Source organism: Solea solea, chromosome 17 (assembly GCF_958295425.1).
Source record: "Solea solea chromosome 17, fSolSol10.1, whole genome shotgun sequence".
NCBI classification, from domain to species: domain Eukaryota; kingdom Metazoa; phylum Chordata; class Actinopteri; order Pleuronectiformes; family Soleidae; genus Solea; species Solea solea.
The window spans coordinates 2,605,428-2,621,473 of record NC_081150.1 but is presented as its reverse complement, the minus strand read 5'-3'; the positions used below and the strand labels follow the sequence as shown (position 1 = coordinate 2,621,473).

Below are 16,046 nucleotides of genomic sequence, written 5' to 3'. Positions count from 1 at the left end.
GCAACCATTTCTCTGGCAATCACATGCAAGCTCCCATTGAATAATGTAGGTCAGTGAGGCTTATAGTTAGTCAGTACTGCTAATGCATGTGATGTTAAGAGAATTTGATTCTTTACTTCATTGACAAGCACCACCACCATGCTAATGGACAGCAGAAGGACAGCCCTGCTTCTTGCACAGATATCTGAATGAATGTGTGTGATGTTGAATGTTAACGTATTACATAACTGTAATGTAATGACTGTTCATGTCTAATAACATTGTTACTAATCACTCCGGATTCCTGTTCCATGTGTCATGTGGGTGCTGCAGTGTGTGGAACCTGGACATATCCCTCTAATAGGTCATATCAATGGAAACACTTAAAGGTACAATCCTTATCTTTTCTTGACCTTTTTATGCTGAGATAGTAAACACTGTAGAAAAAGAATTACAGACCGCCATATGGCCACCACATTGTTACATAAAAATCACCTGATTCACAAACATGTAGTATTATCCAATGATAAATAGCATATAGCCAACCTATACATGGCTATATATTAATTATGTGGAGCTATGTCTGTTTTTTGGGGACAGGATGAGGTTTTTTGATGAAAAATGATTCAAGGATTGCAACTTTAACATGGAGTTGCTCTTGTATGTGTGTGACAATGCTGTGATTAAACATTTAACACATGCTGCTCCGTCCAATGGGCCTGCCTTAATGTTAAGGCTGCAGGTATGTTGCTAATCGTATGCTGTAAATGTTTGTCACAGCAATACCACACAGGTAGAAAAGCAACATCATGAGCTGACAGTTTTGGCCTTATTGTTCTACAGATATGGCAGTGCTTAATATTATGATGTATAGGTTAAGTTCTCATTTCACAGCACAGTTTACATGCAAAATAGAAGCATGTTGAAGTGTATTTTCTTAATTATTATTTTATTTTGTCTTTTTAGCATGTGCTTTCCCCTGACAGCTATGATGTTCTTCAAATGTCCAAATGTTAGAGATCCTAAATTCTCGCTCTTATGATAGCTACAGTCTTTCTATGCTTTGCTACAAAACACTGAGATGACAGCATGCTCCCTCCTGGCATGGAAGTGACAAAACATAAGTACAAGAAAGTGGGTAAATGATTTATACCCATTGATTAATGCTCACCTCGCATCCATTTTCATACCAGTGATCAGTCAATGGATAAAGTTGAGTGGACTTTGTTAAAGGTTGAACAAACATGACACCTATGTGTGGTTTAGTCCATACAGTGTCAGAAAAGTGTGAAGAAACTCCGTCATGTATTATTTCTTTGTCATAGAGGAACAAATAAATCATATGTAAGGAGCTAAAAATAGTTGGCAAATAATTTAGTAATCAAGTAATCGCTTACTTGTTGGTAATTGAGATTGTGGAGAAGAGTGTGTTTCTGTCCCATTGTGGACAGTGGCCGTCCGCAGCTATAAACAAGAGCATTCATCATGATATTAAATCATCTTGCTTCTCCATCTCACTCCATCCTATCCCGCTCTATAGCTCATGTTGGATTGATCGGATGTTTTAGTGACCACTGACAGCAGCCGCCGCAGCAGATGTGAGGTATTCTGTGCTCTTCACTACAAAGCAGGTTGATGGCCCGTTCACTTTTAAAATCCATCAAGTTCAACATAATTGGTTCTGACAGCTTGTTCACAACTGAGATATAATCTAGACTTCAGGATGGCATCAGTCTGGGAGCTGGATATTTCAGCAGGTTGTCTATTACATCTAATTTTGTGGAAATGTGATTTTTCTTTTTTGCTATATAACCTTATGAAGGCCGTTACACCAAATTAAGCCACAGGATGTTATTGTCAGATGCAGAGACACCTAAAAAAAAAACTTAGTAGCATAGCATCTTTTGCAGACTTCATGATTGTGCTGAATGAATTTGGGGAAAAAATCCTAATTGCTATATTTTGCGTAGATATTTTGATCGTGTTTGTGATCATTTTAAATCAAATTTCAGCACATTATTCTTTGTAATATATGTAAAACATGGATCACCAGCACATCAGCAATATTAAAGTGCCTGTAAGGAAATGCAAATGTGGAGTAAAGACTAAAAACTGCTTCTCTCCAGTCTGTTCAGGATTGCGTAGGTGTGTCTATTGGCGCTTTTCCACTAGTTCCACTCTACTCTTTTTTGCTAGTCCATTAGTGATAGTTCCCAATACCTGGTACTTATTTAGTACCTGCTCTGGTGAGGTTCCAAGCAAACTGAGCCGATAGAAAATGTGAGAGTGACATCCGACACAAGAATCAATCCGAAAAATGCCGAAATCTAGATTAAAAAGATGTAAAAACCCTGAAAACATGCGTTAATCTCCAACATTTAGCAAGTAAAATGTCTAAAATCTTAATATTTAACAAAGGAGTCTGTTGTATTTAGCGACAGCACTGCCGGTCATGCAGGAAGTACTGAACTAATGTATTTAATTAACTGTTTCTAATGATCCAAATACACTGAAAAGAAGTGCTTTGCTTGTCACTAGTTTGTTGGTTTAGGTTTACGTATATACGTTTAGGTATAAAACGATGACACAGCATTTTCATGCAGCTGTGCTATGACGACCAAGCCCACATTGAAGAGGTGTTATCTTAGTAATGGAAAAAGAACTAAACCATGTAGAGTGTCATATTTAATTATTGACTCTTGACCAATCAGATCTAATAGTTAATCACCTGAAATATGACCAATAATTACTTATATTGTACACACAGACAGACAGGGATGACAAAAATAAACCGATTCCCTATATGCCACCATGCAGAGTAAATATTGGTTCTCATGAATATTTAGAACTGGTTGGATTTGGAAGTGAAGACGCCTGAAACCTGCTTCGTGATGCTTTATTTTCTCTTGCCCCGTCTCTTAACACTAACCCTTCTTTTTTGTCTCCACCGCACCCTGAAACCAAACACACCCCAGCACACTTGTCTGCATCTGTGACCTTCGCCTTCACAATTAATCATGCAGGAATCCTCACACACGTACGCCTATATTCACCCAATGAAACCCTGCATGCACCCTAAAGACGCCTCGGCGAAAACAAAGTCTGTGCCTGAGCATTTAGGCTCCACACACCTGGATGACAGGTGATTTAAAATCCTCTGTGGTTGGTCAGTGGAGCGTATCCGGCGCAGGTGACCCATGGAATTACTCTATAACTCCTGATGTGGTCCATGTGGGCAACAGCAGGGGGAAAGAAGCTCAAAAGGGAAGCAAACAAAAACTGGGATATGCCAATGTATATTTTGATAAATAATTCAAGAATTACATACTGGTACAAATATATTATCATACAATGATATATAATGCATGTATGTATGTAACACTCCTCTGCTATAGCGCTTCCTGACACTGGATGATAATGACAGTCCCTCACTGAATGTAACCTTTTTACCTTTAACCCTCCAGTTTCTCTCTTTTATCCCTTTCTCCTCTGTGGATGCTGTGTGTAATGTGGTGTATAATCACTTTGTTTTATTCTCTTGGAAGAGGAAACACAAGCTCCCGTATTTCCTCTTGCCTTCACTACACTAGCATGTGATTGGGTGCTTCTGTCTTAATGTACATTTGCAAGTAAAATCTTCTCATACATGTTACGCAGATGATCATCTGAATATGAAACAACCTCTTATGATACAGTTACGTCCACATTCTTAACTACAAACATCTGAATTCCATCGATCTCTCAAATGGAACAGACATGCAAATAAGTATATTTTTGTATGCATCAACAATAAAAGAAAAAACTTAATTCTGTTGATTCAGAAACAGCAAATTGGTGAGCGACATTGAGATTTGGCCACACCCACATAGCACAGGTTGATGATGTCAACACTCAGCAAATGCCTAAAGGCAAAAAACACACATGGATTCTGATATGGATGTCCTCATTCATGCCGCATGGTCACATATTATTGGATATATATCTGATCTGGGACATCATCTGATGTGACAGTATCTGGCAATTTCATTTGTGTCCACACAGCCCTGAAAAATAGATCCATCTAAAGTGGAAAAAATAAAATCAGAGACAAATGATGTCAAATGATGGTGAAATGTGTTAATTTAAGCTGACCTGGTCGTCTTCTTACAGTCAAACATGGAACAACCTTCTGTGTGTTCAGTGTCAGCCTCACTGTTAGACCTCAGGTGACTCTTAAATACTGAATATGAAATAAAAATAACACATTTTGATAACAATAGAGAGGAAGTTCTAATAGACAGAGCCCGTTTTCAGATAAGGGACACAACATTCTCATGACATCACGTTGTTGTTGTTCACAAGGACTAAAATGCAATTTGCATGGACAGTATTAGAACCTGTCACAGAGTCACAAGTGTGAATACATTAATAGCACATGCATAATGCATTTACTTAGTTTTCATTACTTAAATTCCCCAAAACAATAATAAGAGAATCAGGAGACTGCTGACTTTCTACTCACACTGCACTCTAATTAACTCTAACAGGATGTTACCTCATTAACACATGTTGTTCATGTGTAGTAAGGTGTCATGTGAGGAGCCCGCGTTCAGCACTAATTCACCTCACATTTGCTTTAATGAGTGTGGGGTTTAATTGCACTTTGGCTACATGTACGATACAGTTCCTGGTCTCACGACTGGTAGCACACAGCTGCACTCACAGCATTAAAACAACTACGTTTCTATTGCTCAATTATCTATAAATGCAAATATCAAATAGCACAGCGATGGGTGGGCAACAAAACAGATATCATTTTCTTAAACAACAATTTAACAAACATCAATATGTTTATAAATTGTACTTCTGATTTGGAGATTTGATTTATTTGTCTATAAAGACGTTTACAACCAACACTTAACTGCCGTCTTCGATGTTCACGCTTAGGAGCAAGAAACAATATTTAATGCTGACATTTATTACTGGAAATGTTTGGCTGTGTTGCTCAGTACCAAATATTTTATTATACAGCTGACATTTAATGATGCTGGGACAGTGAAGGAGCTGCAATTTCAACAGCGACTGGTGTTTCAACCAATAACGATGCAGTTTAAGACCCAGAAGTTCAGGCTGACACATGCAGCATACAGACACGACACGCTCCCGGGTATATACTGTAGTTGTCACCATACCTGACAAATGTATTCATACAGAAATGGGAGCCTACAAGCTTTTACTTATTGACATTATCTGTGATGAGCAGCTCAACATTTAAAGCATGAAACACTCTTGACTACAGCTCCTTCTCGCAGAAACAGCAACAGGCCGTTTAATTAATAAGGCATGTTCGATACTACAGCACAAACTAGCAATCTAAATATCTATCTATCTATCTATCTATCTATCTATCTCTATATATACACATATGTGTATATATATATATATATAGCAAGTCTAGCTATATGTGCTAGACTTGCACACATCCCATCTATCATCAGTTACAGATGACAACGTACGGCAGGGCAGAGTCTTAATTCTCACAAAACCATAACTGACAGTAAATAAAAAGGTTTATATTCCCATTAAACATGTTTATCTGAACAGTAAAAATGTCACTTGCCAGACTGGACTGGGAAAAAACATCCACAAAAACCTGTTCCTGAGTCTCAAAGGTTTTACAGGAGAAATAATTCACTCCTGCTCTGTTTTTGCTTCGCTCACAGTGAATACAGAACTGTGGGATCATGAGTTGATGCCAATCTGTTCTTGTTAAGTCACAGATCTGTGAAACAAGTGTCAACTTCCCCAATGTGTGATTATTTACTGCTGTTGCTGTTCATGGGATTCCTAATTAACCCATTTTTTTCCAGGTTTAAATCGTATTTACTTAATTTACATTTAAAAAAATGCATCATTTTGCTGGAATCATCTTGCACTTTTCAGCAAAGTTGTGTTTTAACAGCTTATTTTACACATGGTCATTGCATTACATGATGCTCATCAGGCTTTGCTTTTTTTTTATTTTGCATCCAGCGGTGTTTCCACAGCTGCAGTGTTTAAGGAAATATGAAAACAGCACAAACATGCCAGGAAGGATTGTTGCTTTGACTTTTGTTAGATCACTGTTTTATAATAAGGTTAAATCATGATATTCATTGTAGAAGAGTATTGCAGTTTTATTTATTAATAACAGTACTTTAACAGGTCTGCCATGTAATGTTCCAATGTCTAATATTTCCCTTTTAAAAAAATCAATTTGGTATACAGATTTACATTAAGTGTGATTTTGAAAAATTACAGCTCTTAAGAAAATGATAATATGAGTAAAGCAATTCACTTTAAACATAATTAAACAGTGATAATGTATAGTTTTCTCCTGTTTTTGATTGGTTTGGGGGGGGGAAAGTAATTTCATTATTTGTATCTCTGCATAAAACCTGATCTATCATCTCTGTAGCATGTTTAAGCTATTTTTAAGCAGTAGCTGGCTACACTCGTCGCACCTTAGTCACACAGTATATCAATAGGTAGCGTCCAAATGTCATGCCTTTAGACCCAACACTGCTGAGGATGTAAAAGAAATCAAGGTAAAAATCAGTTTCACACAAAAACAGCTGAACAAATGTAAATACTTTAGCTAATTTTACATTAGCAGCTGCAATTTACAGCATAGTTTGCAGCATACATTACTGTAGGCCCCAAACAGGGTAGTGGATCTAGAATTATTCAGGTCACTTGTGATATTATAATAACAGTTATTTCTCACTCTGCCCCTGTGTGGGAGCTCCCACTCAGACGAGTAAAGAGGCTGCACCCTTTCTTCCACACAGTGCTTACATGCGTTAGTGTGGACGCAGCTGTACCTCAACACAGGCAGCAGATGAGGGCACGATTCTGTTTGCACTACACTGGACGTCTGTGTAGACACAGATGTGTTCTGTGTGAACTTGAACAAAAACACATGACGAAACAAAGAGATGCACAATATTATGTCCGTTTTACTGCAGGAGCCTGTTTGCCAACGTTGGCCAACCTAAGCTATTAGGTCATAGCAGATCTAATTTGCTGACCAGAGCAAGAGGACATTTCATTGCACAGAGATTCAGCTTTGAGTGACAATTGTGTCTCATTTTAACGCCACCAATTATTATTCAACTATGACCAATGTGGAGGCGTTGAGGTGAGCAGCAGTATCCCTGACGCAGCATAAGAATAATGTAGATTGTGACAAGAGAGGTTTTAAAATGGATGTCACATATTAACGTTTTATGCCAGATACATGGATAAATAAGTCAGAGATGAAGCAAAGTACACAACAGACCGACTACCTATTAATTCTGCAAGCAGCTGAGGCAGCAATCGAGATCAATCACCAAGAAAAGCAACTATGGATCAATGAAAGACGGAGAGATATTGAAAGGTGTATAACAGGCTTTTAGATGAATGATTTGAATTATGTAACTGTTTTCTGTCACCTTGTGTCTCCACTCACATCCTTCTCCTGCTTCTTCTCTTGTGTTGCAGTATGATCTACTCCTTGGTTACCTCATAACAACTGATTTTATACAGCAGTGACATAGCAAAGCCTCTGGATACACAGACTGCCCCTTTGTGTCATGCCAGAATTAAATATGACAGGAAATTTAAATGTAAAGAAGATAAGAGAGACACGGAGCACTGAACACAATGTATCGTGGCTGAAGCTTATTCTCTGCTTCCTTCTCTCCCTCTCCCTCTCCCCCCCAAAGAAGAAAGGACATGTTTTATGCTCTTCTGTATATAAAAACTGAAGGCTAAATCTGCTGTTTACAGTTTGATTGGTCAAGACCCAAGTTAATCACTGCCTGGCCAATGTTTGTATCACACACACACACACACACACACACACGTATCCTCTGGAGCGGTACCATACTAACTGAGCAGCACCAGTGCCGGTAGCCCAGAGGAGAAAGAGCACAGTAGCGTTTGCACAGTTTGTCTCAGGCACAGCACAAGGTGAAGCACTGTCCAGCCCCGGCACCACTCGCCGACCCTCAGTCATTCCTCGCTGACGCGTCTCGCCAACCGTAGCTTCCTCGGGCGAGTCAGAAATCGAGGGGTGGATGAAGGAGTGGACGGATCGCACTGTACAGAAAAGGGAGAGAGAAGCTCTGGGGGAAGCGTCAGAGCTACAGAGTTCTCTCTGAACTCACAGACGACACCGAACAGTCCACGGCCTGTGAATTTTCTTTCTGACGTTATGTGAATGGCTTTTGTGACGTGTGCATTCTTTTGGTGTGTTCTTTAAGAAAAGGTGTTTCTAATTGATCTACAGCAAAGGTGTTCTATACAGCAGAAGCCTTCTTTGTGTCGTCCTCATGTTTGGTCTATTGTGGGAAAACTTTTCTAAAACTCAAACTGACAAAAGGAAAAAAACAAAAAAAACAACTAAACCCTGTCAAAGCTTTTATAGTAAGAGGAGTACATATTCTTTGCACAAATGACGTCTTTGATCTTGCACAATATTCGCAATATTTGGCTATATATTACAAATGATTTATGATAGTCTAGCCACACAGGTGAAGGTCTTCCAACATGTAAAGAACTAACCAGCGCAGTTTGAAGATGGGGGGGAGGGGTGTTAACCTTTTCTAGCTCTATTTACACCATGGACCAAAATGTTGTCTTTTCGGTATTTGAATTATTATTTATTTCTATATCTATTTGTGAGATACTGATGGCTTGCCTCCATGCTTAAAGAAACCATGAACATGAAGGGAACCATGTCTTTGTCTTTCTTGATTTGCATTAAAACAAAAAGTAGCCTCAGATCCTAGGAATACACAGCACATCAAGGTGTTAATATTATTTCCCAGATATGGAGTTCACTTCCATATGCAGGTTCAAGTTCAGTTACATAATCCGTGACAGTAGCAATGAATTCAGTGTCTCGCTCGCAGACGCTTTAGCAGCAGTGGTTTGAAGCTCCGCCCTCCACATGTAGCACCGCCTGTGAACCAACAAAGCCACTCTTCTCGATCTTCACCATCGTCCCTCACTTTGTACGCGGAGACTCAAGGAGCAGACAGGAACGCCCACTTCTTGTTGTTTTCTCTCCTCACATCAAGTCATTTTCTATCCTTACTGTGTATGTGACCAACCAAGTTAAATTTAGATATTGTTTATGAAATAAAAAGTATTAAAAAAATCAAAAGACGTGACACTGGTATTTTCTTCTCTCATTATTTTGTCTTCTACCTTTAGGGGTCGCCACATTGGGCCAGGTATAATGCTTAAATAAGATCACAAATAATGTGTCAAAGCTTTACCTCAAATACTTGATGGGCAGAAAAATAAGAACATTTGTTCACTTTTCAACATTTGTGAGAATTGAAAATGAATGTCAAATTATGAAAATTGTTTATCTATTTCAATAATCCAGGTAGTAAGGGATACAGTAGCACAAAATGTTGTTGGGTGCCCATCAGGATGATTTCTTCAAATAATATTTAAAGAAATGTAGTTGGAATGAAACCTTTTTTGGATCAATGTTTGCAGCAAACCTAACACAGTATACTTAGGTGTTGTATGCAAGAAAATCATTGTATTTACTTCTAAAATGCTTGCGATATGTCAGAGTTAAATGTCAGTCTTTTCACAATTTAAAGCCTACAATTTCTGTTCATGTGTGTTCAAGTGCAGCTCCTCAGATCTGGCCTTTGCTTCTTGCCGATTGGTTTCAGGATTGATTGATTTATTGCACGTCACACTGTCACGTTGATACCCGCCGATGTTATTGCAACCATGGTGCAGAATCACCACAGGCGCATATTAAATCTGTCATTCACTGCCAAAACAACCACGTGTTTTCATTTTTCTTCCACACAGGCTACTGAACAGGATATTTGTATTGATGTTTTTGTACATGGTGCCATGATATCGATCTGGTCTCTGCAGGTTGGCACACAGGCCCAAATCCTATTATCTTAATGTTTATAGACAGTTGCACTTCACTCCTTGACCGCAGGTAAATCAATCAAAAGACATGCCATGCCTCAGTGACCTTAAAGCTTGAAATAGACTTAAACTTGTCACTATCATGTTGAAACTGATTACACTACACAGCGTAATGATATCATGTATCTTTGCTTCAATCATGTTAATGCCCTTTACCACAAATGAAGTACATTATTCTACATTATGAAGAGGAGTATCCACCAGTTATCAACCAACTTGTTTTAAATCCAGGTTTTGATTATGACTCAGCACAACACACTTCTATTGAGGACAAGTATCTACAGCTGGGACTTTACAACACTTAAAAATAGGAACCTAGAGGGACACAGAAGGTGCCTGTTGCCCTCCATGTAATTGTCCTTAAAGAATGGGTTCAGAGTTACTCACGTGTTCACTCCTCATGTGTTCCTCCAGTCAATGAGCTCCATTACTGAGTCTGTGGAAACATATTCAAAGTTTTAACCAGTATTAATGAGTCTAAGCAGGAGCAGTGTTTCCCCTACATGCACCACGGCGGCTCCATTACTGAGCACAGCTGCTAAAACGCCTCAAAACCATCAATATCAATGTGCCACAAATGACTTGAGCAACCAAAAACTTCAAATGAATATGTTAAAGACATCTGTGATGTTTATTAGGCCATGAAATTTCAAATACTTTGAGTTGGCTTTGCTGAAAACATGTTTTGAGTAAAATTGGAACTGATATTACAGTTTATTAAAATATTACCTGCAATTGAAAAATTAAATATATATATATATATATATACATATATATAATAAGCTCAATGTTTTGTTGTTGTTTTTACCTGAGACAGAAACACAAAGGTGTGGCACACAGGGAAAAGCAGGAGGGAGTGGAGATAATGAGACACAGGTGTGGGTAATAAGGGAAAAAAAAGGGCAGGAATTAGAGAAGATACTCTACAAAATAAAACAGGAAGTGATACAGGGAGATGTAGTACAAAACATATATTAACTATACCCAAAGCTCAGAATAACTGAAAATCTATGGACAGAAATACGCTACAAAATCTGAAATATTTCAAGTCAAAAATCACACAATCAAAAACCAGGACAGGAAGTCAATGAATTATCCAACAGAAACACAAGGTGAGTCCTTTTTTAAAATAAATCTGAACCAAATAATGACAGATAGGTAGATAAGGATAACTGATGGTATAATGGTTCACAAACCAAAATGCATTGTTGATCTGTTGCTGAATTACATTGGCTTCCACTGTACACGTGGAAAAACTGTCAACTTCCCAACTGGTAACACAAGCACCAGCCTGTCAAATAACGTTATGCAAATATTCCAGCACAGGTGCAGGCCAATCACATCCTGTTACTTATGGACAGCAACGATGGACACGCTGTCATCACGGTTTTAGCAACTTTTGCTGAGAAGTTGGCAACTTCTGAAATCTGCCTCCACCACCAGGTGTTAGGCACGCCCACTTTCAACCTTTAAAAGTTGTGTGCGTGTGTGTGGCAAATCTGAGCTGTCAGACAGTCATTGACAGATTGGTGACAGCCTGTCTTCCCAATAGCACCTGGCTGTCCATATCACTGCTATGTACAGTATGTCATCATGATTCAGTCAGGTACACTGATGACCTCTTGGCTTTTGATTGTGTGTGTGTGTGTGTGTGTGTGTGTGTGCACAGACAGGAAGTTATGCAATTAGTTAAGGTCACTTACTCACACATCTTTCTCTCTGTTTCGCTATTCCCCAAATCCTCACCAGCATCCCGCGAGCTTCTTAAAGCTGGGAAATGACACTAGCTCAGCCTCTGCACTGCGCTCAGTCGACTATAGAACCTGATGTTTGTCTGTAAAATTCAGTTTCTTCAACTTTTTTCCCAGCTAGAGAGTTGGTGTTAATCCCACTCACTCTCAGTGTATGGGAGCTGGGAATGAAACTCAGTGATGGCCCACAAGAAAAAGGCTCTGTGAGTCATGTTGGGTTCAATGTTGTTGTTGCTGTAGATGTTTCTGTTTTAACAAAAGACAGTGAGTCAGTTTTTGTACGTAGGATGTATAGGAGAATATTTGTTTCAAGGTCAGTGTGTTTTTTTTTTTAGCTTTTCGGGGTCTTCTCACATTGTACCCTAACTAGTGAGAGTGAGGATTGCTTGATATAGAAAAAAAGCTGTTGACCGATAACAGTGTCAGAAAAACAGATTAGACAACTTGAATTTTTCATATCACATACCTTAAAAAGGTATTTTTAGGCCTTGTTTTTTTGTTTTTTTCTGATTAAATGGTGAGAATGGAAACAGGAGAAGAGAGCAGGAAAATGCCACTGGGATATGAACAGTAAACCTGCTGCTCCAGGTATATGCATGCATGTTCCATGCATCAAAATAAGTCAACTTTCATCTGTTCATCTGTCTATAATTGAACATGTAAATATTCTATATGTCATGCCATCAGTACTTCTTGAGCCACATTTCACTTAATGATGCACAGAACGCAATTATGATGGAGAATGGAATATGCATCTCATGGTATTCATTTATAAACCTCTAACTCTGAAAATCTATCCCGTTTTCACAGGATAAAATCCAGAAGTTAATTAACCTTGGATATTCCTCATGTGCATACTAATGTTGGCAGCACTGGTTTCAGGTGTAATGCTCAATTTAAATGGAATCAACTCCAAACAGTCCTCAACTCAAGAGTTATTTCCCTGTTGGAGATTTTTTTTTTTTTTTTTTTTTTAACATTCGATGTGTTTTATGGTTCCACATTCTTGTTTTATCTTTGGATTGTCTTTGTTAACTATTTTTGTTTTATAATAGTTCACGTTTTTTTCGTAAAACAGATCTTGATCCCCTGATGATATCACGTTTGAATAAATAAATAAAACATTAATGGTGAGACAGCATGAGGAGGCTTCCTGCCCATGTCAACAAATAATAAAATCTGGTTAAACTGCGTTTTCATACATAAAAAAATCCAGTCCATTGATCGCACTCTTTGGGAACTAATAACATGGAAAGTAATAACATTTTATCTTCCACCTGAGTAGTCATTAGTGTGGATTGATTGGGTTTTAAAATACAATGGAAGGGAGCTCATTATAAATCCCTTCACAGCATCACTGTCAGAAAGGCAAAGATTAAGCACAAAAATAACATTTACAGCCCATTCTTTCAAAGTTCAGACAATTTATTTCCCTATGTTGATTTCCATGTGCTAAATATTGTGGACTCAGAGATTATACAGTATATGCTGACAAACAGTAGACTATTGTGCTTCTGATCTGCCAATATTTCAATAGCACATTGTGTCCCTCAAAGTTGTCTCACCTGGGAGTAACCTTGAACATGCAGCTAAACTGAAGTTGATCTGTCCCCCATGAGCTGCTGGAAAATGTGAATTTCCCCCATGGGGGATCAATAAAGTATCTATCTATCTATCTATCTATCTATCTATCTATCTATCTATCTATCTATCTATCTACCTATGGCAGAGTCATGCAAATACAATAATTAATTTATAAATCAAAACTTAGTAAACACTCCAAAAAGGCAGATCAATGAAACATAAAAAGAGATGCCTGGGAGACTGTTTTTATCTCCTCTCAAGCACTTGTCTTATTAGTCGATTATACATCGTTTTTATCATGTGTCCAACCTGGAGGATTTTCCTAATTTCTACTCAGATGCCCTCAGTTTTTATATCTCTCCCATCAAGACTCTTAAGACTATCAGCACATTATTCTGTTCAATCTTAAAGTAATTCCCAAATAAAGCGTCTCCACTGCTGATTCCCACTCTCAAAGATACACACAGAGAAAGAAAGATTATTTTTCAGTTATTTAAGTAAGTTATGTGTTGTATATGTGTCTTTAAACATAGTGTTACTTATCCAGACTGTGTCCAGGAAGTTTGGAGCTGCATGGTGAAGGAAACAGCAGCAGCTGTCATTAGCTATTTCTTCAATCCGAAAAACATTTGTTTCATCTGGTATTTACAATTCCATTTTGTATATGGACGCAAAATTAAATGATCCGACTGAGGTGTGCGTAGACATGCATCATTGCACTATTTTGATATGTACAGTGTTATCTAATTCTGTAAACGTAGAAGAAGCTTCACTTCTGCTGCCGTAGTAAACAAACGATGCACGTGTCAATGTCATTATTATTATGAATTATTTATGTTTAACGGAAGTTGCTTTCTTTCGTCTGCATTGTTGATGGGGTGTAGCCCTAGCGCCCTCTATTGACGAGCCGCCCCTGCTACAAAAACAAAATAGAGCGAGAATCATGTGGAGCTGATCTGCCTTAATCAGCATTGCGAACTCATTTGACAATGGTTTTTTGAACATCGTGTTCGTATTTGTTAATCTTTAAAATGTATGCACTATAGCTTTAAATTGGCATCCAATTAAATGAATATGACAATGTAATGGAACTTGCCAAATTAAATTTGAATGACTTTATTTAATATGGGCGCCCAGTGTAAAACATATTAGTAGGTAAAGAAGGGAGGCAGGACACATGGAACAGACCTTTTTGAAACTGACTGACCTGAACCTGTAAAACCATCATCATCATCTGACTCCAGACTCCTCCCCAAAGAGAAGCAATTCAAGCCATCGACTGAAAGAGGTTAGTGTGATGTGATGTGATATATGCGATCAATAATTCAATACATGCCCCCGGGGAGGACATAAAAATTGAAATGGTCCTTAATAGTGAAAAGGTTCCCCACCCCTGCTCATGGATGTGCATGTGAATGTGAGTGAGTGACAGTGATGTGTTCACTGTCCCCAGACTCCAGCAGCACAAGCTTCTACTGATATTAACTATTTAATAATTCATATGATATAAGAGGTAAACAATGGTATCACTCTTCTCTATATATTACTGTTGATACACCCTGAGTAACAATCAAAGCAAAATACTATATATATATATATATATATATATATACATATATATATATAAATATATATATGTGTATATATATATATATACACATAAATATAGATTATATGATTTTTAGAGATATTAAATCACAGCAACTCATATTCCTCCATATATTGCGTTTACTAAAACCTTTGAGCAAAGTGAGTGAATAAAAACCATAATTCAACAGAATTGCTGGGTAATCATAGAGTCGTGCATGTAAAGCAACCATTAAATCATGCAAGTGCATTTGAATGTCACTAATTATTGTTCCATTAACACGTTTTGTGAAAGTGGCACACGTAATTTCCCACATCTGAAGGTCATTCAGAGCATTATTTTGACAAAGAGACACACACCTAATAAAATCACATTTTAAAACACCTGAGGCCAGTATTTATAAAAAAAATATTTTGAATTTTCACATGATTTGTGCATGCCGGTAAATGTTTTTTAATAAATAGATTTATAGAGCTCCATTAGTACCAGTTGATTACAGGTCAATTCCACTGCAATTACCTGACATGATATTTTTGATGATTGGTTCAAGTGTAGCAATAAATTGAATTGGTCCACTTATGGAGACACGACATCAAATACCATCAATTCTGTACTGTACAAGAAACCGGGGTTAAATTCAATATGACAATTTTATTGAGAGAAATTATGGGAAAAACTGCACATGATCCTACATTGTACAATAAAGTCAAATTATTATTTACCCCTTCAAATACCATGTTCACTATAGTTTGGACATAGTTGCAAATTAGACTCCCTTAAACACCACATGATGCATTTCTGTTGGGTGTGGCAATAAACCTCGAACCATGTTGTGATCCCTACTACATGTTAGTGCTGTGTTGTGGATTAAATTAATTAGATTCAGGATTGAATTTGAGATTAGAATGAGATATTTGAAATATTTAAGAGTGCTGTACTACTCTATGAAACTGAGACATTAGTATTTTATTCCATGTCTTTATACGTGCGTATTTTCTTTTATTTTCTACAAACTGATTATAGTTTCACAACCATGCACAACCATACAGAGAATAATACAGAATTTAAGAAACTGAAATGAGGCCATTTGAAGAAGGGGTTTACGGCTCTTACTATTGTAATGTCGAAGAGAACTGCAAGTGAACTCATCTCTAAAGAGCACTTGTACC

General features: G+C 37.7%; 1 protein-coding gene across 5 annotated transcripts in view; it reads left to right on the top strand.

The window, feature by feature from the left end:
• Nucleotides 1-7,697, top strand: part of cnih3 (cornichon family AMPA receptor auxiliary protein 3) — a 72,480-nt gene extending 64,783 nt beyond the window's left edge. For 2 of the 5 annotated variants that reach the window (XM_058613369.1, XM_058613365.1), the window contains exons 6-7: nt 313-368; nt 7,483-7,697. In XM_058613369.1, coding sequence (XP_058469352.1) covers nt 313-340 — 28 coding nt within the window. In that variant the 3' untranslated portion in view covers nt 341-368; nt 7,483-7,697. Of the gene's footprint in view, nt 1-312; nt 369-1,519 lie in introns of all 5 variants that reach the window. The other 3 variants (XM_058613367.1, XM_058613368.1, XM_058613366.1) reach the window with 2 other exon arrangements.
• Nucleotides 7,698-16,046: the final 8,349 nt, after the last annotated feature.